The following is a 26,191-nucleotide window of genomic DNA, read 5'->3' as shown; positions in this document are numbered from 1 at the left end:
AACAGTTTGCTTCACAAAGAGCAGGACTGTATCTGTATTTGTTCTTGACTATATAGGGTGACTAACTCCTGATTTGCCCAGGCCTGAGGGATTTCTCAGGAAACAGAACTTTCAGTGCTAAAACTAGGAAAGTTACCACCATATCTCCAGCTCAATAAATGTTGGTTGAATGAACAACCATTAGTAACCACTAACTGGGCCATCAGCCCAAGCACCTAACTGAATCTCAGTGTTTCTTTTCAGCATAGAAGTCCCAGCTTAGGGAGGAAAGAATGGTATAACTATATCCACCTTTCCCTGGCTTCTATGCATTCATTAAACACCTATTTATTGAGCCCTTACTGTATGCCAGGTGCTGTGCTAAAGGTATAAAAGTGAACAGAGGAAACAAGGTTCTTGCTCACCTGAATGGGTCACAAATTCAAGATCCTCAACAGGAGGGCAAGGCCTGGGCATGCAGTATTGGACAAGCTAGGCTGGGAGGCTGAACCCTCAGGTTTCAGTCAGCTCTGTGACTTGTGTAAGCTGAGGGTCCGGCTCATGTCTCCCTTTGCTGTTCTTGTGGGCCCTCTCATCAAAGCAGAACTGAGGAGATGATGTGATGCAACTGGTCTCCTAAACCCAGTGCTCAGGAATGCACAGGAACGGTGCCCTGCTCAATGCCTGTGCTTTCCTAGGGCTCACATGCTCATCTGTGCAAAATGGCAGGCTTGCCAGTAAAGGGAGGTCAGCAGAGCCTTAGCCCCTGCTTCCATTGTACCCCAGTACCTTATGAAGGGGGCGGGGTTGGGGGAGAGACAGGGAGAGGGAGAGGGTAGTTTATATCCCTGAGGAATCAAAGAGAGAAAACACCTGCCCCATACCCATTGCAAGGTAAACTTGGAAAGTACAGGGCAGGCCTTTTTCTACAAGGACCAACAGCTGAATTGTACCAAACTGTTCTTGGGGCAGGGGTACTACTGGCAGTTTCTTCTCAGGGAAGGGTGACTTATAACACAGTAGCACACAAACTGACCCTGAGAGACTTTGTCAGGTTCTCTCCTTCACTCCTTCACTGCAGCTCCCTCTGAGCCTTGGCCCCTCCTAGCTGTAGATAGCTTCTCATACTGTGTAGATGGGTACAATTCACTACAGCCTTTCAGGAAGTTAACTTAGTATGTATATGTCTTTTGAATAAGCAATTTCCCTTCAATGAAAGTGTCCTATAGAAATAATTCCATAAATGATTAAGTATTACACATAAAAGGATATATTGCACCACTGTTATCATGGTGAAAGATGGAAACAACTTGAATGTAAATCAAGAGAGGACTGGTTAAATAACTTATTATACATGGATGCAGTGGAATACTAGGCAGCCAGTAAAAAGGACAAGGTAGTTCCTTCTCCCTAGCATAGAAAGATTTGACAGTTATGTCTAAGAGATATATATTTGGGAACATAAATGCAGTAAAATCCCTTTTAGGATGAAAAGGGCATGCACATATACATATCTCACATACATATATTGAGATACATGGAAAAGTTCTAGGAGGCTACAAATAGTAATAATGATGCCTTCTGGGGAGATGGATGGGATTCATGAGAGGGGAGAGGTGTGGGGCTGGAGGATGGATAGAGACTTTCATGTTTACTTTATACATTCCCATGTTGTTCGGATGCTTCCCAGAAAGCACATATTACTGTATTTTCTAATTAAAATTCTTTTAAAAAAATATTTATTTATTTATTTGGTTGCATGGGGTCTTAGTTGTGGCAGGTGGGCTCCTTAGTTGCAGCACCTGGGCTCCTTAGTTGCGGCAGGTGGGCTCCTTGTGGCTCACCTGCTCCTTAGTTGTGGCTCGCAGGCTCCTTAGTTGTGGCCTGTGAACTCTTAGTTGTGGCATGCATGTGGGATCTAGATCCCCAACCAGGAATCGAACCTGGGCACCCTGCTTTGGGAGTGTGGAGCCTCATCCACTACGCCACCAGGGAAGTCCCTTAAAATTCTTTTTTTAAGGGAAAATATTACATTGCCCAGCTTTCTGCTCTGCACCAACACTGCCTTCAGGCCAAACAGACTTCTTCTCTGCCTCCTCATTTGTTTTCATCTCCCCTCAGACTCTCCTTTGCTCCTACAATCCCCAACAAATAGAGCGCTTATCAAAAGGAGTTTGGGGAGGAGTTACTCCTGTATCAAGAGTGGGGCTTAGGGGCATGACCAGGCCAAGCTGGTTTATTCCTTGTATTCACCTTCCAAGGCTGAGGCAAACACCCTCATCAACCACAGTGGTTTAAACTTGTGGCAAGGGTCCCTTGCCCCATCCTTGGTACTTTTTAATCAAAGCGAAACAAAACAAAACAACACAGAGAGCTCTACTTTTATCAGGAGCATGGGAGCCCATCAGAGTCACCACTGGGGACTGTCACCTATTCTCAGTGCACTCAGGACACTGAACCTTCTGGACCAGTCCTCCATATTTGAATCTTTACTAAGCTGGACTTCCAAGTTGCATCAACCTCACTGGAATCAGACAATAAGCAGTAAGGAAGACAGTTTTCTAGACACACCTTGTAAGTATTCTTTGATCTGTATAAAGCTGACACCATCTTCTGGGGAATGAGACTCAATCTGGCCTGAGTTACTATCATCTCCACACCAGCCACAGGCACCAACCCAGACCCACATTAGCACTGGATCTGAGCTAACTGCAGCAATACTTTCTTTGAGTCAACCCTCACAGGTATATTTTCGTGAATCTAAAGGTGGAGTTCCAGCAAGTGCTCTCACATGACACCAGATGAGATGTCTGGGGTCCTGGTTTGGAAGGTCACCCTTCCCACACAATCAGCAGCATCGATGAATCCACCCTGACCCAATTCCCCCAGGTTAGCACCAGGAAGGATTAGTTAGGTTCTTCCCCATCTCCTGGCCATGATACTACCTTGATGATGGTGGACCCAGCCTTCAAGGTAGCGCATGTCCACTCCTCACGTTTTGGCACAAGAGCTGTACTGGTCCTTTAGTGGTAAGTGCTCAGACCACCTAGCTGCCTGGCTTGACTGGTGACTTCAGGTGGACATGGGTGCTTTCATGACTCCTTTGAGGGGACAATGAGCCAGGTCAGAAAGAGCCCTGCAGGCGCATGAGGCATGCAGGTCCCCCCATCCCTCCACAGCCCACCAGCAGAGGGATGTGGGACAGATCCTGGGATAAATGCAGTGGAAAGGGGAGAAAACAGATGAGAAGGCAGTAGAGAATACAAATAGAGGGAAGAGAAAAGCACTGGGAAAAGAGAAACAATATAGTTGGAAAGATTTGCTAGGAGTAACTTTGCCAGAGGAAGTGAACAATCAGACTGACCACCCCTCCTCCTATGAGCAAACGCATGCCCCCTGCAGTGGAAGCATGGAGTCCTAACCACTGGACCGCCAGAGAATTCCCTGAACTAACCTCTTTGTTGAATGAAATGTTTTCCCCAGCAAGTCTCTTCTCAACCTTGAAATTGTTTCCCCTTGATAACTCCAATCCTTATGAACTGTACCTGCAAAAACAGCACACTAGTGTAACCTCTTGGGAAAACTGTGTGGAAGTGTTTGCTAAAGCTAACCCTATGACCTAGCAATTCCACTCCTAGTTATAGAGTCAAGTGAAATGAATGCAAATGTCCACCAAACTTATATACAAGAATAATCATAGAGTGTTATTCAAAATAGCCCCAAATTAGTTACAACTCAAATGCCCCTCAATAAGAGATTGGATAGAGATGTGGAATACTACATAGAAATGGAATGCTATACAGAAATAAGAAGAATCAATACACGCAAAAACATGAATGAATCTCATAGACAATTCGTTGCACAAAAAAGCCAGACATGAAAGATACATAACATATGGTGCCCTTTATATGAAAGTCAAGGGGCAAAACTAATCTCATTGATAGAGATCAGAATAATGGTTATATCTGGGAGGGGTCATTGACTGGCAAGGAGCATGAAGGAACTTTTTTGGGGTGCTAGAAATATTTTGCAATTGATCTGAGTGGTTGTTACATGCATGTATGCAAATATAAAAATTCAGGGACTTCCCTGGTGGCTCAGTGGCTAAGACTCCACGCTCCCAATGCAGGTGGCCCAGGTTCGATCCCAGGTCCGGGAACTAGATCTCACATGCGTGCTGCAACTAAGAGTTCACGTGTCACAACTAAGGAGCCCACGTGCCCAACTACGGAGCTGGCGAGCCACAACTAAGGAGGCTGCGAACCACAACTACAGAGTCAGTCTGCGCAACTAAGACCTGACGCAACCAAATAAATAAAAAATAAATTAATTTAAAAAATAGAATTCAAAAAGCCATACATGTGAGATTAGTGCTTTTTATGCATTTAACTCTATATATCACAACTCAGTTCCTCCCCAAGAAAGCACCACACACAATAGACACTGGCAGCCTTTCACCCAAAACCACATACATGGCCACCTTAACCACAGATACTTTTGCACATTCCCATTCTGCCTAGCACTGCACTGGGCCATAATAAGCATTTTTTTGGATGTTTAAAAAATAAAATCATTTTTAATGTGCATCTTTTGATAAAACTGATCAGTATTTCCTTATGTTTACAGGCTGATTTTAAGATGGATTATATAATTTTTTCAATTAATAATTTTCTGGTCTTTTTCTATAATTTTAGATTATCTTTTTATACATTCTAGTCAGAGATATCTCACAAATTACAAAGATTGAAGCTGTTAAGCAGTTTCTTCATCTTTTCTCAACCTCATCATGCTGTATGCTGAAGTTTGCATTTTATAGCTCACCACTATGGCAATTATTCTTACCACTAGGTGGCAACACCCAGCTGAAATAAAGTAGATCTGAAATAAAGACCAATACAGAAAGGCAACTAAAACAATCTAGCCTTATTTTTTCTTTCCTTCTCATTATATCGAGTAAGGGGAAAAAACGTTCATAAATCTATATTTTCACTGTAATACTGGCACCCAATAATACCTCATAAGTATTTATCTTGAGATCTAATTAGAGTTGTGTTTTCAGTGAAATCTGATGACCAATATATAAAATTTTATTTTATGAAATGAATGTGCCCAAAAAGTCCACTTCCAACACACTTGTTTATGTCTTTAAATGTGATAATGGATTACCTTTTAAACTTACCTTAAATATTAATATCAATTCTATCACCCTATCCAATATAGCTCTCCCTCAGCCTGTATTTCTTGTCTGTAAGTCAACTGAAGTCTTTATGATTCAGTTTGTCATTAAATTGTTCTTTTCTTTCCTTCCACTTTCATTACCATTCAGGCTTCCATGACACTTTTGATGTCTCCCAGATTTCAAGTTTCCCCCTTATCCCTTTAATTATAATTAACAATTTCTTTTACTTAAAAAAAAACCAAAAAAAACAAGGGACGTTGTTAATTGATACAACTCCTTTCTTCCTGAAAATTTGACAAATAGAATACTACATGGATTGACCAATAAAATGAGTTCATTTTGTCCTAGAACAAGGCTAGGTCCTTGAAGCTGGGTACCGATGCACAAGAAAAACCTGTGTTATACTACATGGCATGGTAGTGTAATGGCTTCATAGACCATTCCTCCCCTAGACCTGCCCTATTAAAGGTTTATCCTTGTTTGTTTGAAGAGAAAACCTTACCTGGCCACAGCTAAGTAGTAGATGGCATTCTCCCTTGGAGTCCTTCCACTGTGCTCTGAGAAAGATGCAAAGGAGGATCCGAGTAAAGAGTTGGCACTGGGTGTTGCATAGTAAAAAGATGGGTGTGAATAGCTCACTCTTGAAACTGGAGGGAGGGGGACTTGGGGGAGATACGTATTTTTTATGAGCTTTTCTTTTTTCCTAGCTGTGGCAGTAATTTTTTCCCGATTTTGTTGTTTTTGTAATTCAAAGAACGCATTTGCATCTACCAGCAGAGGAAATTTGAGTGTTTGTTCTCTTGTGTCCTGCTGTGAAATTGCCAAAGGATTGACACGTTTCCTGCTTACAGTTTGCTCCCTGAGAGGCGGTAGTTTGCCCACAGTGCCTTGTGAGTCCTTGTTCTCAGCCTTATGCCAACTCTTGGAGGTCATTTTGGGTTTGGTGAAACCATCCACCATCACAATATCTCCAACTTTTGCTCCAAAGACCCTTGCTCCGCAAAGCTGGCTTTTATTAAGGTTGTGACTCTGAGCTCTGAGTACCCATTGTTTTATTTTAATATAAATCCTCATAGGGACTGAGATTTTCAGAAAAGAAACAGTGGACCACATTTTACTCAGTAAATATAATACGCAGTCTTTATGCTTGTGTTTGAACGCAATGGTAAGGGGAGTTTGTCCCGCTGCGTTTTTGCATTCCAGGCACAGCACGCTGCAGTTGACAAAAGCCTTCAGAATCAACAGTTGGCCCGCTTCCGCGGCTGCATGAATGGGGCATTTAGAGACATCTGCGTGAAGGGCTTCATGGCACCAAGCTCGGTAGGGGTGCACACCGACCATCTCGTGGGGCCGCACACCCTGCTTCAGGGCCCATTCAGTGAGCTCAGTGTGCCCATAAAAGGCGGCGATGTACAGGGCAACCCTTTTCTGATACCTGAATGAATGAAACAAGCGAGAGTGGGGCTGTTTAGTAAATCAGCAAACAGGCAAAGGCAGTTACACTAAATACCCACAAAACATTCTAGTTAAAATATTCATTTCTTCCTAACTTTTAAAAATATTTTCAGAAAAAGTCTATAGTAATACACAGGTTAAACTGCACAGGTCCTGCTTATACACATTGTCCTATTGTGTACATATAAATAATTCAGATTGGTTTCCTTGGAGCAGTTTTTTCCTTACGAAAATCTAATGTTCAAGATAAATATCAAGCTTTATATTCACTGGGAAAGCATAGGAAGGAATTCAGTACCTTTTAGAAATTTGAATGCTTTGCAGGTTTGTTTGCTTTGTCTTTTCTAACAGTCCTTATTCTCTGGCTTCTCAAAATCTCTACTGCTATTCTGATCGAAACCTCTAGGTTGCCCCCCACCAGCATGACCACCAGTGCCACAGTCTCCTAACTGGTCTCCCACCTCCTCTTATCCCCCTACGGGCTTTTCCTCATACAGTGCTTAGCAATCTTTTTATTCCATATGTTGGAGGTGGCCTATGCTCTCTTCCAAACCCTCTAGTAGCTTCCGGCTGTAATTGAAATTCTAACTCTTCATCTTGGCCTCGGGGCACCTGTCGCCTGGACCCTGGCCCAGCTCCTGCCTCACTTCCCACCACTCCCCTTCTCTTTCGCTGAACTATAGCCACACTGGCCTTCCTGCCACCCCTACCCTTCCAAATCCCCATCAGGCACAAATTGAATGATGGGTGAAGACTATTCAGATAAATAAGAATTAGGGAGGCAAAGCTAGACAGGGTTCCATCAGGTTTTGTCCAGGATTTACCTGGGCAAGGCTCTCTGTGACCCCATGGTAGAGAAGGAGGCCAGCTAGCTGGTATCATCCAAAATCTGCGTATAACTAACTCTCCCGTCTCTGACTGCGTGCTCACCACACCATAGTTTTCAGGTGTATGTGGCATCCCATGTAATTTTCCTGTATAAGAGAGATGGTCTGCCCAGAACATGTGGGTTTCTAGGACCCTCTGACAGATTATAACTAATTAGAGTTAAACATTAATAGGCTGGCATTTTGGTTCACATATCAATTTCGCTTGAAATTCACTAGTGCAGATCAGCAACTCTGAATTTGATTTGGGGAGAAGAGCCCCTCCTGCATGGACTAACTGGCCTTTGCTTTCATCCTCAACACCCATGTTGTGGGAACTGGAGCACTCTTGTTACCAAGACTCGTTGATTCTTCCTCCTAAATGATCTTTTCACAGTCTGTCCTCTTAGCCCCACCTCTGCTGTCATAAGCCTAGCTCAGGCTGCTGGTTTCTTTTGACTGTTTTCCTGTCTCCCTGTCTGCCTCTATTCCCCACATTGCAGTCAGAGCCAATATTCTAAAATGCAGATCTCACCATGGCCTTCAATGTCTTCCCAACATTTAAACGATAAAATCCAAATTCCTTCACATTCCTACAGGGGCCTGCATGAGCTGGCCTTTTCTTATCTTCCCAGCCTCTGGCCACTAGCTTCCTCCTACTCTATAATCTACCACGTGGAACTTCTTTCAGTTCTTTGAATCCATTCTCTTGCCCCCTGGGTCTTTGTACGTGTGGTTCCATCTGTTTTGAAACATTTTTATTCTTCTCCCTACTGTTTACCTGAGTATCAACCCTTCAGGTCCCTTTCTCGGGGTGCTTTACCTGATCCCCTACAGTTGTCCATACTATACATTCCCATATCGTCTTGCACAATGCCCATGTCATAACAATTTTCACACTGAATGGTAACAGTGACACCTAACATTTGTATCCTCCTTACCATGTGCCAGGTGGCCCTCTAAGTTCCTTATAATACTAGCTCATTTAATCTCTAAAGTAGTTTTATGAGATAGGTACTATTATTCTGCCCATTTTATAGAAGAGGAAACTGAGGTACAGGATGACTACTTACTTAAGTTTACACGACTAAACACTGAGGGGGTGGGGCTTTGAACCTAGGTAGATGAGCACTGGAGTTTGTACTCCCAGACATTTTGCAGTTCTGTTTCTCCAGGAATTGGTTACTTGTTTTCTGTTTCCCTTACTGGACTATAAATTTGCTAAAGGCAGGGACCATATCTTGTTTATTGCTTTCATAGTACATAGTACATACATTGTTGATTGGGTGGGGGAATAAAAGGAGCTTTTCACTCTGATCATATGCATATCGTATTTATATTCTCTGAGCTCTTAGATTTTTTTTAAAGATTAAGTGGAAATAGTTAAGTACATGAGCACTAGAGTTATTAAATTGTGGGGGTCTAAAACCCAGTTGTGCCCTTGCTAGCTGTGTGACATTGGGCAGATTTCCTAAGTCAGTTTCCTTATCTGTAAAATAAGAGAAAATAGTATTCATCTCATAAAAGTGTTATAAGTATAAAATTAGTTAATAAATATAACACAATGCTACAAAGTACTCAGTAAATATGCACTAGTAAGAGTAACAATGCAACAGCTATTTCTTTGGATTCAGAGCAAAGAAAGAAAAGAGAGAATTATAATTATCCCCAAATAGAAATTAATTTTAAATAGTTAAATATTTTATAAAATTGCAAAAGCTGGTTTTCCAATCTGTCTCTTCACAGAGCCCTTAGAGTTCCTGCTGAGTGTGTGTGCTTCTGTAAAGTATGACCAAATCACCACAAGGGGGCACTGTTCTAAAATACCACTGAATTAAAACCTAAAGGGTAGTGCAATTATGCACCTGGGAAGCCGCTGGCTGTAGAGATATGTTAAAATGTCCACCTGCTTTTCCGAGCCTACCCTCCTCCACTGCTCCAGCAGCATGTGTTACACTTCATGTATGGCAAAAGTATGAATGTGTGTATTAGATGCGATTTGAAAAGTTACATGATAGCTTAGGAAGAGGTAGGCAATGTTTTCAGCCAATCAATAAGCAGTTAGTGGTTTTTAGAATAATTGAATCTGAGAGTGGCAAGGCACTTATTCTGATATCCTTTAAAAAGTGCTGATAAAAGTCTAATATCCAGGGCCTCCCTGGTGGCGCAGTGGTTGAGAGTCCGCCTGCCGATGCAGGGGATACGGGTTCGTGCCCCGGTCTGGGAGGATCCCATATGCCGCGGAGCGGCTGGGCCCGTGAGCCACGGCCGCTGGGCCTGCGCATCCGGAGCCTGTGCTCCGCAACGGGAGAGGCCACAACAGTGAGAGGCCCGCATACCGCAAAAAGAAAAAAAAAAAAAAAAAAAAAAAAAAAAGTCTAATATCCAAACCAAACTGAAGTCGTGCATTTAGATAGTGTTTCCTGATGAAAGTCTACCTGAATTACAATACATCACCAAAGGCTGTCAGCCCTGGTGGCATCTCTGCTATCTTATTTGAGCAAATATCTCAATAAAAATGTCTCAAGGGAACTCCCTTGGAGCAGCACCCCAGCTAAAGAGTGAATTGCAGACTCAAGTTCCTATGAAAGTTTAGCAAAAATTAATTAATTTAGCATTTGCTTTATCTCGTACTTGAGTACTGGTCCTTCATCTGATAAATAGCGTTGGACTTTAAGTTTCTGTCCGAGGAGACAGCCCATCAGAAATTCCTTCCATCCATCCCAGACGTCCAAGCGAAGTGTTGTGCCTGTGGATAAAGAGAGGTGGTGATGGTTCCAGTCCACCCCTGGGGTTTGGTGGTCCAAAAACTTCTAATGATAGCTTTCTCCCAACAGACATGAGCTAGGTGCCAAATGAAAAGTAGCCTTTGAATAAGGAGATAGGGATGCTGAGGGAGAGAGAGAGAGGGGCAGGGGTGCTCTCTTGAGCTTAGGCCTATATTGACTTGGAAAAGCCTTTTAGCTTCTGTGCCCTTTCATTTTCTCATCTGCACAGTGAAAGCATACAATGCTGAACTACTTTCTGCAGCTATCTTAAAAACATTTCTGTGGACATCGATTCCATGCTGATCTACACATCACCAGGTAAACAAAAGCTGTTACGTTGGAAGAGAAACTCAAGAAACGGTGGCAGGACATATGCATTTCTCGGGCCCTTAGCTTACAAGTGGGCTGTGGGTGAAGTTGAATGATCCTTTCATTCCATTCTTCACAAAACAGGAGCCATTCTGTGTTATGAACATAAAAGGGATCTATTCATTGCTGCTGGAGGATTTATCACTTGCTCCTCAAAAACCTGCCCTCTCCTGGTTTTGTGACTACATTCCCTTCGTCCTTCAGGCTGCTGTTTCCCAGGAATCTTTCCTCAGGCTTCTGCTCTTCTAACTCTACACACTCCCTCAGGATAAAACCCAGTCTCCTCCCCATGTGGCCCACTCTGACCTCTGTCCCTCCAGCCTGCCTCACTCACTCTGTTCTGGCCACTCTGACCTTTCACCTGTCCTTCAGACACACCAAGGCCACGCCCATCTGAGGACCTAAACACATAATTTCTTTTGCTTCAAAGGGTCTTTATCCAGAGTTCACCGGGCAGTGTCCTTCTTACTCAGCTTTCCCTTCAAGCATCGTGTCCTCACGGAGGACCTTCTTGGCCACTAGGGCTAAAGCAATCTCTGCCACCACCCCCTCCTCCCCTCCAGTACTCTGTATGCCGTGACCTTATTTTAATTTCTTCATAGCCCCTACCGTCAGTACTTGAAATCATTTTACTTGTTTGGAGACTGTTGTTCACGACCCACTACAAACGACGCTCCTTCAGGACTTGCCACACTGCCTGCCGTTTGCCGAGTGCTCACTACATACTTGTTGGCTGACTGACAGGCAGTCAGTCTCAGTGCAGCTGATGGCTTCATTGATCACCCATGGGCCAGTCACTCCTGAGTCCAAATTCCAGCCAGGCCTCTGCTCCAGCTCTGGATTGCCCCTGCTGGGGATACCACAATCTAAGGGATCACGCTAGGGCCCCACTCTTCTGAAGGACAACCTGTCACCTTTCATCCCCAACCTGCTTTTCCTCCTGTATTCTGTGTCTCAGTTTGTGTCACCACTATCTTCCTTGCTACCTGAGTTAGAAATCTGGGAGTTGTTCTTCATCCCTTCCTTTCTCTCACGTCCCCAACAGCTGTACAATCGCTAAGGCCCGACAAGTTTATTTCCCAAATGTTGAAGGACTCTTGCTTCTTCACCTCCATCTTAACCAGCACAGCCCTATTTCAGGCCTAGATAATCTCTCACCTAAAGCTACCTCAAGAAGCTCCCCACAGCCTCCGCCTGTCTTTATTCACGTCTCTGTTCAGATGCCATCTCCTCTTCTGGCCAGCCATCTGCAATAGCCTTTCCCCACCTCATCACATCCCTCTCTATTCCCTTATCCTGCTTTGTTTTACTTCATATTCCTTAATTTTATTTAAAATTCGATATTTTTCTGTTTACGGGATGATGCTTGCCTTCCCCACTGAAATGCAAGCTTCAAGAGGGTGGGGACCTTGCTACCCTTGCTCACAGCTCTATGCTTGCTTTCCCCAATAGTACCTGGCTCACAGTAGGTGCTCAGTAAATACTTGTTAAATGAGGTTCTAAGCCACTCCTCAAACCTGTTCTGGCCATGTGCTGCCCTCCTAACCCTTAGTAGCCCAGCAGGCTGGCCTGTACTTCTGTGTGTACCCCAGGCTGTTTCTGGATTTGGGGCATCTTCTTTTGCTGTCCCTTCTGTCTGAATTCTTCTGACTCCCCTATCCTCCTACCAATAGTTTATGATGCAATCCTGGCATCACCTCCTCTAGGAAGCCCTCCTTGACTACGCCATCCTCTCACCTCCCCAGATAGGGTAAATGACTGCTCAACTGGTTGCAAAGTATACTTTGAAAGTCTTTATTATTGAACATACATTTCTGCTTTGGAATTGCCAGTTGACAAACACTAAAAGAACTCTTTGAGCCCAAGCGTTATGTCTCATCCAGTCTATGGGCTCTGTTTTAGTTATGCTCTTGGATTGCAAGGAGACCCTTAAGAAAATGGGGCTTATTATACTGAGACAATGACCACATCTAGCATGCATTAGGAACCAAGACAGCTCTCAAGATGGACCACTGCCCATCTCTCCCATGGGCCCCAGGTTCTCTCACTCTCTCTCATGCCCTTTAGGTCTCTTTGTGTGTCTTCTCCCTTTCTCTACTGATAGGCTGCCCTGCTTACTTACAGCTTCTGTCCTATCACAACTTTGGCACACATGCAACATGCGTTTGCCATGACCCAACCTTATTTCTTGACACTCTTCATTTTCCAACCCTACTGATAACCAATTTTGTCTCTCTACATTTCCCAATTTGAATTCACAAGACTAATAATTAATAATAATAACAGTAATATTTTGAATATGAATATGAATAGCTCATATTCATTCAGTGCTTACTATATGCTCTAGATTATTCTAAGTACATGAACAATTTAATAATTTAAAATTCATAACAACCCTAAGTGATGGGTTATATTATTTTCTCCATTTGACAGCTAAGGAAACTGAGGCACTATAAGACGAAGTAACTTCCCCAGCTTCTACATAACCAGTAAATAGTGGAAACAGGAGTTGGACCTGGACAATCTGGCTGCTGAGCCCATGTGCCTGTCCTCTGTGTTATACTTATCTCCAAACAAGACTCTAATTGTCTCAGCTAGGAGAGGTGGTGTCACTGGACAGCTTATGGATTGGCTGCCTTTGAATCAATATGGTGGCCCCAGAAGTTGTATGCCAAAGCTGTGATGGGACAGTGTGTGACTTGGCTTATCCACACATATCCTCAGGCTCAGACAGGTTCATCATAAATACCTGCAGGTGAGAAGGAAGGAAGGATAACATAACAGCAGTAATCTTAGAGCCACAGAATGCTGAAGATAAAAAGATCCTAAAAGACCAGCCCACTCCATTGTCTCCTTTTCTAGACTAGGAAGCTGAGGCCCATGGGGAATTGCCTGAAGCTACTCAGCAAGCTGGGAGTAGAATTTGGCTTGGAATTTTTGTCTCTAGAATTCTTTCTAATGCTTCCCAAGCCTCCTCTTTTCCGGTGCCTTTCTCTCGCTTTCCTTTCTGCTTCCTGGCTCTTGCCCTTCTTGCACCCACTTCACAGGCAGACACACATCCAAGTATATGTTCTTTCTGCTGATCCCTCCCTTTTTAGACGTCCTACGTTACAACCTGTAATCTTGAAATGGAGCTCTTCTTCCCTTACTCTTGACTCTGGTTTGGGATTTCTTTACCTTGGCCTCGCTGTCCTTTGTGGGTTGATTCCTAGTTGCTGTGCATGTTTACCCACAGAGCCTGATCTGCATTAATGCCATCAAGGCCCTAACCTACCTTAACCCTCACAAGTCTGGCCTCAGCTAGGAGAATTCACTCTTTTTGCTGGAGAGTTATGGAGTTATTCTGTAGAGACCAAGCAGCAGTTCTGCAAATACACTCTAGAAATGCCTAGATAAACATCTTCCAAAATATGGATCATCCATGACATAGTAGATTTAGTTTCTCTAAAGCTTCTTGTTGTACTTAAACTTTCTTGTAAACTATTTGATTTCTATGAATAGCACTGGAAACAAAAGACTTCAAACAGTGCTCCAAGTGCGTTTATTTCATCTCCTGCCTAAAGTGACTTACTATGTTTTTAGTTTATTATGAAAATCACTCAAAGATGAGTGTTGGAAAGCTTTAGCCTGACACTATACTCCAGCCTCCCTGGTCCTCCACAGCTGAGACCGCATAGCCTCCATTTGAATGACCAGAACAGTCTTTTTTTTTTTTTTTTTTTTTAATGCTGATACTTGCTTGAGCCCCCTCCCAAACCAATTAAGTCAGAATGGCTAGGAGTGGGTCTAGGCAACAGTATCTACTAATTTTTTTTTTTTTTGCAGTACGCGGGCCTCTCACCGTTGTGGCCTCTCCTGTTGCGGAGCACAGGCTTCGGACGCACAGGCTCAGCGGCCATGGCTCACGGGCCCAGCCGCTCCGCGGCATGTGGGAAGCCCCCATGGAACAGTCTTAATTTCAGTTGTAGGGGATATGTTAAGAGTCCGGACCAGCTGCTCAGAAGTTTGGTGGGAAGTTGCTCTTCCTGTTCAGCCTGCTCAGGTGTTGTCCTGTTCTAGTAACTTGCCTTATTTCTCCAGGAATAAGAGACCAAGCCCCCACCTTGTGCCTCAGAGCACAAGTCTCAGTATCCTACTCTACCTTTTGGGTTTTATAACTGAGGCCCCATCTCTGTTCTCTGAGCCTGGAACTCAGAGAGTTCCTATTCCGAACCCCAGTCTCTGGGGTTAGATTTCTGTTACATGTTGACAGAGGCTCCTGTGTCAGCAACCAGGTTGTCTCATTTCCCACCTTTTATGTCATTCGTTCATTGATTCATTCACTACCTTGATGCCTTGATGCTATGGTTCACCTCCCGGGTCCCTGCTGGATCTCCCTGGATCACCCTCTGCCTTCCTCCATCTTACCAATTGCTAATGCAGACTGACCTGCCTGTTCCAGGACCCCCACCAGAAGGACCTATTTAAGGCTAACCTCCTTTTGCTAGATGTCTACGGGTGGGGTCTTCCTGGCCCATCTGCACTTGCCTAGGTGGTTGCCTAGCCTCAGAGTCTCAACTCTCCCTAGCTCAACCTGTCCACTACTGATGAGCCCTGAAAACTAGAGAATACTCTGTGATTTAAATTCTTATCAGTTAGGGCACGTCCAACAAGCCTTGTATTTTATGTGAACAAATGTTACAGGTGTTATAACTATCAGTTGCAGTTTTTTGCAATGAAGCAGTCTTAATTTCTCAAAGATCAAAGGTAACAATGGATGGTTTTTCTCTTAATGCTCAACTTTTGAATATTCAGAGAATTTCTAAGTGAGTTAACCAGCACCATTTATTGGATAATCCTTCCATTCCAATTGATTTGTAATGCCTCCTTTGTCACACATTAAATTCCTTCATAAGCTTAGGCATTCTGCTAGAAAATAGAAACTTATTTTTTAAATGCTATGTTGGGCTTCCCTGGTGGCGCAGTGGTTGAGAGTCTGCCTGCCGATGCAGGGGACACGGGTTCATGCGGCGGTCTGGGAGGATCCCACATGCAGCAGAGTGGCTAGGCCCGTGAGCCATGGCCGCTGAGCCTGTGCGTCCGGAGCCTGTGCTCCGCAACGGGAGAGGCCACAACAGTGAGAGGCCCGCGTACCACAAAAAAAAAAAAAAAAAAGCTATGTTGTTCCAGAAAATACAACTAAAATCTATAAGTGAAATGAAAGTAAAATAAATGAGAATTAAGCTTCAAGGCCTCTTTCTATATGAACTTTCTAATTCTTTATTCTTAATTTTTTAAAGTGGACTCCCCAAATTGTATATATTTACAGAACCTGGATTCATACACTCTCTACTTAACAAATCCACCTACCATGACCAAGCTGTGCAGGAAAGCAGGTGCAAGCAACAGTGCCTATTCTAGGGAATCGTCTCCAACCTCTCCTGCTGTGGTCCCTATATCCCAAGTTTCTGGATTCCTCATGCATACTCTGGGATCAATATCTGCCTATCTGATTTGGACTTTTTCTTTCTGAATGTGGAAACCATTTCTCTGGTTTGGGTTTCCCTTAGTGGGAATCAAAGCAAGGTATTGATCAGTACTTAAAGAACATCAATAAAAATAGGTATCAATAAAGACACACTGGGTTGGCAGTTTAAGTTGTTGGAAAGAACCCAATCCTGAGTGGAGGATGACTAATTATTACCAGTATGACCTTGACCAAGTCACTTAACTTCTCTGAGCCTCAGTTTTCTCATTTATAAAAGGAACTAAAATGGCACAGTAGGTCTCTAAGGGGCCTGAGGGCTGGTGGGGGACCCTGGAGCCCGCCTAGATTTCAGGGTCTGAGCTGACAGGACCCTTCTCCTGGAATAGTCTCTCAGATGTGATGTTCTCAGTCTGGCCATGAATACATGCCATGAGGCATTCACAGTGAAAAGTACCAATGGCATCATTCTGTCCTGTATAGGTTGATTCAAGAAAACGTGTGTGTGTGTGTGTGTGTGCGCATGCGCGTGCGTGCGTGCACATGTGTTGTGTGTATATTGGACCTATATGATGTGTCACTAAACCTCAAGTCACAAAATTTCAAAATCACAAACATTAGGGGATGTTTAGCTTTGATAAATTCTTGATAAGTTACTTATTAAGCATTTTATCACCAAAAAAGCCCTTTATCCCCTTATTACGTATCTTCTTCTTAATCCCTACAACCTTTCCGTCTCCATCTGCTTTATTAAAACTTCTCTCTCTAAGCTCACCAATGACCTCTAAGCAAAATCAAAAGGTTTTTCTCAGACACTGTCTTTGGCCTTTTACTAGCATCCCACAGTCTCTTCATCATCTGTGACAATGCAAAGTTTGTGTTTTCTTCCCGACTCTGACAGCTTTCTGTGTCTCATTTTCTGACTCCTCTTCTGTCTACTTACCCTGACTTCAGCATGTCCTGAGCACTGGCCCTTGGCCCTTGACATGTCCCTCTCTGTATTTTTTTTTTTTTTTTTTTTTTTGCGGTACGTGGGCCTCTCACTGTTGTGGCCTCTTCCGTTGCGGAGCACAGGCTCCGGACATGCAGGCTCAGCGGCCATGGCTCACGGGCCCAGCCACTTCACGGCATGTGGGATCTTCCCAGACCGGGACATGAACCTGTGTCCCCTGCATCGGCAGGTGGACTCTCAACCACTGCGCCACCAGGGAAACCCCCCTCTCTGTATTTACTGTCCAAGGAAAGCACCTCTCACAGTGCTGTACCCCCAACTCCACGGGCAGGACGCCTACAGCAGTATCTGCTAAGCCAACCCATCCCTCAAGCCCTAGCTCCATATTTGTCATGGCGGAGAATTAGAAGAACTCAGTTGCACTTACAGCTTTGCCACTAACTAGCTGAGTAATTTTCAGGAAAAACAATGTACTCTCTGAGTTTCCTTATATCTAAAGTTGAAGACCCAAAGCATAAGCTCCTTTTCCCAAGTTCACCATTGCTGCCCTAGCGTCAGAGCCTTGGCATTTCCCTCTTCTTAGATGTGACCCAGCATGATGCTCTGTCACTCTCTCATGAATGTCTCAGATTTGTCTCTTCCATTCCTCGTGGAATTAATTAATACTGGGATTATCAAAAGCTCCAGTTAGCATATCACTCTACTTCCAGGCTCTTCTCACTCCTTTCTCTATTTCATGCTGCCTGCCACCAGATTAAACGTCTATTGAAACACTGCTGTTCCAGAACGTACATGGCTCTGTTTGCAAGCACAGGAAACCTGTGCTCTGTTGCCTCACCTCTAAGACCCTCCTCAGTATGACCTCAGCTGTGAGATTCCCATGGGTCTCTACGAGGCTTCTCCACTCTTTAGAACAGTCTCCTGCTTTCTGTCTTCCCTGGATTAAGCCCACATTCTTTTTTTTTTTTTTTGATTTTTAAAAAATTTTATTAGAGTATAGTTGATTTACAATGTTGTGTTAGTTTCTACTGTACAGCAAAGGGCATCAGTTATACATAAACATATATCCCTTCTTTTTTAGATTCTTTTCCCATATAGGTCATCACAGAGTATTGAGCAGAGTTCCCTGAGCTATACAGTAGGCCCTTATTAGTTATCTATTTTATATATACTAGTGTGTATATATCAGTCCCAGTCTCCTAATTTATCCCTCTCCCCACCCCCACTTCCCCCCAGTAACCATAAGTTTGTTTTTTATGTCTGTGACTCTATTTCTGTTTTGTAAATAAGTCCACTTGTACCATTTTTTAAGATTCCACATATAAGTGATATCATATGATGTTTGTCTTTCTCTGTCTGACTTGCTTCACTCAGTATGACAATCTCTAGGTCCATCCATGTTGCTGCAAATGTAAGCCCATGTTCTTGAACCTGTGGCTCATGCTTTTCTCCTGGCCTAGAAGCCTGGAATGTCTTCCCTTCCTCCTCTCAGATGATGCATATTTCTCGCATCTTTGTGTGCTCAAGTCCAACATTCTCCAAAAAGCCTTTCCTTGAGCCCTTCAGCCTACAAGGAGCTGGCTTATTGGATTATAACTGAGTAAATGTGCATTCATTTCTACCACTTTACTATAAATGCCCAGAGTGCAGAGGCAGTTTTATATATTACTGTATGGGCTGGTATGTGCAGGGACTAATTGAGCTACTTAAATCTTTTATTTTCTTTGACTGCTTCTCCAAAACCTTCTGACTCTCCACTGCCTTTGGAAAGGGGTCAATGTTCAACTCCTGACAGCATTGGGGGTGACTCATTGACTGGAAAGAGGAGAATCTGGAAGAGAGGCAGATCAAAGATTCCCTTACCCTGTAGTTTAAAAAGGTGGGCTGGCTACTTAAAGACTGCTAGTGGGGGGCTTCCCTGGTGGCGCAGTGGTTGGGAGTCCGCCTGCCAATGCAGGGGACATGGGTTTGTGCCCCGGTCTGGGAAGATCCCACATGCCGTGGATCGGCTGGGCCCGTGAGCCATGGCCACTGAGCCTGCACGTCTGGAGCCTGTGCTCCGCAATGGGAGAGGCCACAACAGTGAGAGGCCCACGTACAGAAGAAATAAATAAATAAATAAAAAGACTGCTAGGGGGACTTCCCTGGTGGTCCAGTGGTTAAGAATCTGCCTTCCAATGCAGGGGACCTGGGTTCGATCCCTGCTCAGGGAACTAAGATCCCACATGCCACGGGGCAACTAAGCCCATGCACCACAGCTACTGAGCCTGTGTGCCACAAACTACAGAGCCCATGTGCTCTGGAGCCCATGCGTCACAACTAGAGAGAAGCCCAAAACTAGAGAGAAGCCCACGCGCCGCAACGAAAGATCCCGCATGCCGCAACTAAGACTGGCTGCAGCCAAAAATAAAATAAATAAATTAAATAAATTAAAAAAAAATGTTTACAAGGATTAAATTTTTAAAAAGAGATTTCTAAGTGTTTTAGGCAAAGCTGTGAAGCAGGGCAAAGGCTCTTCCTCCTTTTCCTTTGAGGTCCCTCTTTCCTTGCCCCTCCTCCCATGCCCTGTGTTCTCATGGTGGCCAAAGCCATCTACCCAGGTCATGCTGGAGCCGCTAACCTTACATCTGAAAAATCTCCTTCCTAGAGGGTCATTTTAAGGGGGGTTATCCTTGACACAGCCTGAGCAAGTCATTTAACCATTCAGAACCTTTTTGCTGTCTTTATATCTGTAAAAATTAGGGGTTGGGGGACTTCCCTGGTGGTCCAGTGGTTAGGACTCCACACTTCCACTGCAGGGGGCATGGGTTCCACTCTGGTGGGGGAGCTAAGACCCCACATGGTGTGCGCACGACCAAAAACCAAAATTAGGTGTTGGGCCAAGCCATTTCTAAATTCTCTTCGTGCTCTAAAATGTCACATCATGATCTGAGCAGCACAGGCCTGAAGAACAGTCACCTTAGTTTTCTCATTTATCCTTTGGCATTTCATTAAATAACTAGGTCGTAAGTTGCTCGAAAACAAATGCCACTTGTGTGCCCTTACTTAAATCAGCCGCCACCATGTTCTGTGCAGGGCTGATCCCCCAGCAAGCACACAGAGCAGATATGTGTTTACAGTAAGGTACTCTGAGGACGACTCCTAGAACATCACTTCCTCTGATCAAAAGCAGGGATGGTAATTGATGTCAAAGTTTTGAGAGCCTCAGTTAAAAATAACATGAAAGAGTAAGCAAACATAATACTCAGGAAAGTAACAATAAATGCAAATTTAGCAGTTATAAAAAGCAAAACTGCTTAATTCATGGATATCTACAGGCCCGATTATAAGTTGGGAGAAATCAAATTCCGTTGCAGCAAATGTTATAGCACAATGTTACCTAAAGATGTGCTGTCAGCAAAAACTTATTCACCTCAAGCAAGAATCTCCATAACGTTTGAACCATTTGCCAATATGGTTAAAACAAATCTGACAGTCCTTTGAGTTTGGCTTAATAATGTATGGCTGCACCAGACATGACTGAAGTACAGTATTTAAAGAGAGGTTGTAATCTGTCCATCAGGGATGAATGGTGCTCACTGAGGCACCTGTTCGACCTGCACAGTATTGGCTTCATACTGTTTAATTAAAAGATTGTTTAATATAACTGACAATATTTCAAAATGAGTTCGCATAAAGCAAGGTTTCAACAATATGTATCATATGCTACCACTTGCATTCAAAAGAGGAAAAAGAATATCTACTAGAACTTGCTTCTATATATGCTTGAAATATATTTTGAAAGAGAAAAATATAAACAGATCCTGAGGATATTAACAAATCCTCTTGCTTTGAGCAGAGAGAATAAGACATGGCAGGGGTATGTGACCATTCTTATTTCTTAGCCTACAGACCCAGACACCAAAGAGGGGTTTTGATAATTTACATCCACACTGCGCCTACAGAGGTTTTAGTTTAGAAACAACTCCTCCTTCTGTTGTGAGTCTGGTATCAAAGAACCTGAGTGCTGAGTAGTAACTGCTATCATATAGTGGGTGGTACCGAGGTCTGTCTGGTAGTCCCTGAGCGTGTTGCAGTCGTACATCTCCAGTCCCTCTGGGGTCCGAAGACAGAAGACACTCACAGGGAATCCACATCTCAGAGCTATCAGTGTTCTCAGATCAGACACTTTTTTACCAAGAAGGGAAATGCTGTCCATTATGGGCATTGTCTCTTGGGTCACAGCATTGAACACGCAGAGAGTGGGCTTTTCTTCTTCCTAAGGGAAGAGAAAAGAAGGGAACTCAGAAATAAGCACTGTCTGGGGGTTGGGACAAGGGACAAACATCTTGGAAGCTGGCTCTGAGTGCCTCTAGCTCCCACAACGTGGGTGCTAAGGATGAAAGCAAAGGCCAGTTAAATTCCCTGACTTCTGGTCTGAGTCTCACGCTTCTGTCCTGAGGAAATTTATGAGTCCTCCTCCTTTGAGAAAAGTGAGGGAGACGTGGCAGGGCTTTGAGTCCCTTCTTACTTCTTAGTCTACGGACCCAGATACGCAAGAGGAGTGGTGAGAATTTATATCCACGCTGTGCTTATGGAGGTGTTAGTTTAGAAACAACTCCTCCATCATGTTGCACTTTAGTTTGGAAATACTGTGGATTCTAAACCTCAGTCAACTGAAAAAATTATTTCTATGAGGTTATCTCTGGGGAGTGGAGCTGAGCTCAGGGTGGGAGGAGAGTTTTGCTTATCATTTTATGGTCTTCCTTGTCTGTATGGTTTGACTTTTTTCTTTTTTTTTTTAAATAACCACGTGTATTTACTTTTACTATTTAAAAAGGGAAGTACTAGATGTAAGTGAAAAAAGTTTCCTTTGTTCCTTTTGTTTTGGAATCTAAATAAGAAAGCAGGTGGAACTGAGATATCTGAAAGAGTTAAGAAGGAAAGTTTGGGAAAGTATTTTTTCTTCTGTTAACAGTTAAAGCAATCAAACTAAAAACACAGCAAAAGGGGAGAATGGGAAGGGAGGGAAGGTTATTAAAATTTTCACTTTTCTAACAATAACAACCAAAAAGAAACTGGCTTTACTTCCTCTTTAGTGGACTCAGGACGATCATGTTTTTCTTTAGTGCGCTGCCGGTGTGGCAGATGTGAGCGCCGGGAGCTGCCACCGAGGGCTCCGGTAAGAGTAACGTGGGACCTTGAGCAAAACTGAGAAGCAGAGCCCTGGCCTCCAGGTTCCTCCAGGGGACTCCAGCCAGTCACCGCTCCCTTGTCCCGCCCGTTACCCTCCCCTTTTCTCCCATCAAATTCGTCTAGGGTTTCTGCAGGGACCCCTCCCTGCTTCAGGTTTATAATACATTAAATTCATCCCCCACCTACCAGATAACACATTGCCAGAATGTGATCAACATGCAGATCTCTTTGAAAGAGCTTTTAAGGAGTACGTAGTGTTATTGATGAAAGTTTAGGCTGCAGTGCTCTGATCTGGGGTCCACTTCAGTGACTCAGGTCACTGGGAGAGGTTCCGATGTCTTCTGCTGAGCATAAAGCCATTAGCCAGCTGAGCTGCTGGCTGAATTTAAAGTGCTTAGGACAGTTCTCCTCAACAGTTTCTCATAAATCCGCTCAATAAAAATTGAAAGAACATAAGGATTCACCCTTTTCCTTTCACCATGCTCATGTTTTCCTATGGCTCCATTAAGGCAGGTATCTGCCTGACCTAATCCATGGGGTATATATGGGCAGGAAGAAATTCCTATGAAAGGTGAATAAAAAGATAGTGAGGAAGAGAGAAAAATTATACTTTATGTAATAGTTGTTCCTTATTTCTTTTATGATTACTCTGATTTCCCTAAAGTTAGCCCTTGGTATAGGTTCTAATTTATATTTAGAATTAAATGTGTAACATGCAAACAAAGCAGCAAAGGCTCAAGTCACCCTTAACAGTTAACTAACTACTATTTGATGTTAGAAAAATAAGTTTAAAAGATGCTTCTCAGAATATGAATAAACGTTTGCCTCCTTCATTCTAATCCGTGTGATTGTGGAAACTATTGCTTGAGTTTTGTTCATTGTTGTCACCCATTGCCTAGAATAGTACCTGGTACAGAGTAGACTGTCCATAAATATGTATCAAATAAATAATTCATAACATATCTGGAACATAGTTCTCATTGTACTATTTTAACTCTATATATTCACCATTTTATAAAACTTGCTTTTGTGGGAAACCCATTTTAAGTTCTAGTGTAGCACACCAGTTGGTGACACTTCTTCCTGTTGCATATACAGAGAATGAGCAGATAGCTGTTGATTACCAGCAACTTGCTAACTCACATTATCTATTTAAAAAAAGGAATCTGGGCTTCCCTGGTGACGCAGTGGTTGACAGTCCGCCTGCCGATGCAGGGGACACGGGTTCGTGCCCTGGCCCGGGAAGATCCCACATGCCGTGGAGCGGCTGGGCCCGTGAGCCATGGCCGCTGAGCCTGCGTGTCTGGAGCCTGTGCTCCGCAACGGGAGAGGCCGCAACAGTGAGAGGCCCGCGTACCGCAAAATAAAATAAAATAAAATAAAAATTTAAAAAGGCATCTATCTATGTGATACCCCTCCCCAAATGTTCTGAATGGGGGAACACTGGTAGTTATACCCAAGACAGTCAGATGCTATTAAATAAGCAATCCCATAAACAAATCATTGTTGGACAAATGTAAAATTAGATTTTCTGCTTTACAAACAAACCAAGACACTATGGTAGGAGATACATAAAGTGTCTTACTTTTCAATTAAAAAAATACATAGATCTATTGCATGGTAATAATTCCACTTTTGTTTTCAAAAAATAAATGCAGGGGGCTTCCCTGCTGGTCCAGTGGCCAAGACACCCCACTCCCAATGCAGGGAGCCAGGATTTGATCCCTGGTCAGGGAACTAAATCCCACATGTCGCAACTAAAAAGATCCTGCATACCACAGTGAAGATCCCGTGTGCTGCAACTAAGACCTGATGCAGCCAAATAAATAAATTAATTAAAACAAACAAAACAAAAAGTAAATGCAAATTCACTGTAAATACATACATGTGCATTAAATAGGAAAAGTTAAGGAGACATAGAAGGTAATGCAAGTTTTGAACACTGCAGTATCTTTCACAAATTCTTTTTTTTTTAATTTTATTTTTATTATTTTATTATACAGCAGGTCCTCATTAGTCATCAATTTTATACACAGCAGTGTATACCTGTCAATCCCAAACGCCCAATTCATCACACCACCACCACCACCACCCCTGCCACTTTCCCCCCTTGGTGTCCGTGCATTTGTTCTCTACATCTGTGTCTCAGTTTCTGCCGTGTAAACCGGTTCATCTGTACCATTTTTCTAGGTTCCACATATATGCGTTAATATACGATATTTGTTTTCCTCTTTCTGACTTAACTTCACTCTGTATGACAGTCTCTAGATCCATCCACGTCTCTACAAATGACCCAATTTTGTTCCTTTTTATGGCTGAGTAATATTCCATTGTATATATGTACCTCATCTTCTTTATCCATTCATCTGTCGATGGGCATTTAGGTTGCTTCCATGACCTGGCTATTGTAAATAGTGCTGCAATGAACATTGGGGTGCATGTGTCTCTTTGAATTATGGTTTTCTCTGTGTATATGCCCAGTAGTGGGATTGCTGGATCATATGGTAATTCTATTTTTAGTTTTTTAAGGAACCTCCATACTGTTCTCCATAGTGGCTGTATCAATTTACATTCCCACCAACAGTGCAAGAGGGTTCCATTTTCTCCACACCCTCTCCAGCATTTGTTGTTGTAGATTTTCTGATGATGCCCATTCTAACTGGTGTGAGATGATACCTCATTGTAGATTTGATTTGCATTTCTCTAATAATTAGTGATATTGAGCAGCTTTTCATGTGCTTCTTGCCCATCTGTATATCTTCTTTGGAGAAATGCCTATTTAGGTCTTCTGCCCATTTTTGGATTGGATTGTTTGTTTTTTTAATATTGAGCTACATGAGCTGTTTATATATTCTGGAGATTAATCCTTTGTCCGTTCCTCTTTTAGAGCTGTTAGCAGTTGCCTTATGTATTGAGATTCTCCTATGTTAGGTGCATATATATTTATAATTGTTATATCTTCTTCTTGGATTGATCCCTTGATCATTATGTACTGTCCTTCCTTGTCTCTTGTAACATTCTTTATTTTCAAGTCTATTTTATCTGATATGAGTATTGCTACTCCAGCTTTCTTTTGATTTCTATTTGCATGGAATATCTTTTCCCATCCCCTCACTTTAAGTCTGTATGTGTCACTAGGTCTGAAGTGGGTCTCTTGTAGACAGCATACAGATGGGTATTGTTTTTGTATCCATTCAGCAAGCCTCTGTCTTTTGCTTGGAGCATTTAATCCATTCATGTTTAAGGTATTTATCGATATGTATGTTCCTATGACCATTTTCTTAATTTGTTTGGGTTTGTTTTTGTAGGTCCTTTTCTTCTCTTGTGTTTCCCACTTAGAGAAATTCCCTTAGCATTTGTTGTAGAGCTGGTTTGGTGGTGCTGAATTCTCTTAGCTTTTGCTTGTCTGTAAAGCTTTTGATTTCTCCATCGAATCTGAATGAGATCCTTGCTGGGTAGAGTAATCTTGGTTGTAGGTTCTTCCCTTTCATCACTTTAAGTATATCATGCCACTCCCTTCTGGCTTGTAGAGTTTCTGCTGAGAAATCAGCTGTTAACCTTATGGGAGATCCCTTGTATGTTATTGTTCGTTTTTCCCTTGGCTGCTTTCAGTAATTTTTCTTTGTCTTTAATTTTTGCCAGTTTGATTACTATGTGTCTCGGCGTGTTTATCCTGTATGGGACTCTCTGCCCTTCCTGGACTTGGGTGGCTATTTCCTTTCCCATGTTAGGGAAGTTTTCGACTATAAGCTCTTCAAATATTATCTCTGGTCCTTTCTCTCTCTCTTCTCCTCCTGGCACCCCTATAATGTGAATGTTGTTGTGTTTAATGTTGTCCCAGAGGTCTCTTAGGCTGTCTTCATTTCTTTTTATTCTTTTTTCTTTATTCTGTTCTGCAGCAGTGAATTCCACCATTCTGTCTTCCAGGTCACTTATCCGTTCTTCTGCCTCAGTTATTCTGCTATTGATTCCTTCTAGTGTAGT

At 43.0% G+C, this 26,191-nt stretch overlaps 2 protein-coding genes across 2 annotated transcripts in view; one reads left to right on the top strand and one right to left on the bottom strand.

Annotated features, from left to right (window-relative positions):
• Nucleotides 1-26,191, top strand: part of RNF13 (ring finger protein 13) — a 214,870-nt gene that overhangs the window by 10,030 nt on the left and 178,649 nt on the right. The window lies entirely within an intron of this gene.
• Nucleotides 1-26,191, bottom strand: part of ANKUB1 (ankyrin repeat and ubiquitin domain containing 1) — a gene marked incomplete at both ends in the record, with an annotated part of 39,952 nt that overhangs the window by 3,826 nt on the left and 9,935 nt on the right. The window contains 3 exons of the mRNA XM_081234131.1: nt 5,661-6,593; nt 10,114-10,228; nt 21,074-21,290. Coding sequence (XP_081090257.1) covers nt 5,661-6,593; nt 10,114-10,228; nt 21,074-21,290 — 1,265 coding nt within the window. The remainder of the gene's footprint in view (nt 1-5,660; nt 6,594-10,113; nt 10,229-21,073; nt 21,291-26,191) is intronic.

Source organism: Mesoplodon bidens (assembly GCF_964165515.1).
Source record: "Mesoplodon bidens genome assembly, chromosome: 5".
Taxonomy (NCBI): Eukaryota; Metazoa; Chordata; class Mammalia; order Artiodactyla; family Ziphiidae; genus Mesoplodon; species Mesoplodon bidens.
The sequence above is the reverse complement of the archived record's forward strand: the minus strand, read 5'-3'. Positions and strand labels throughout refer to the sequence as shown.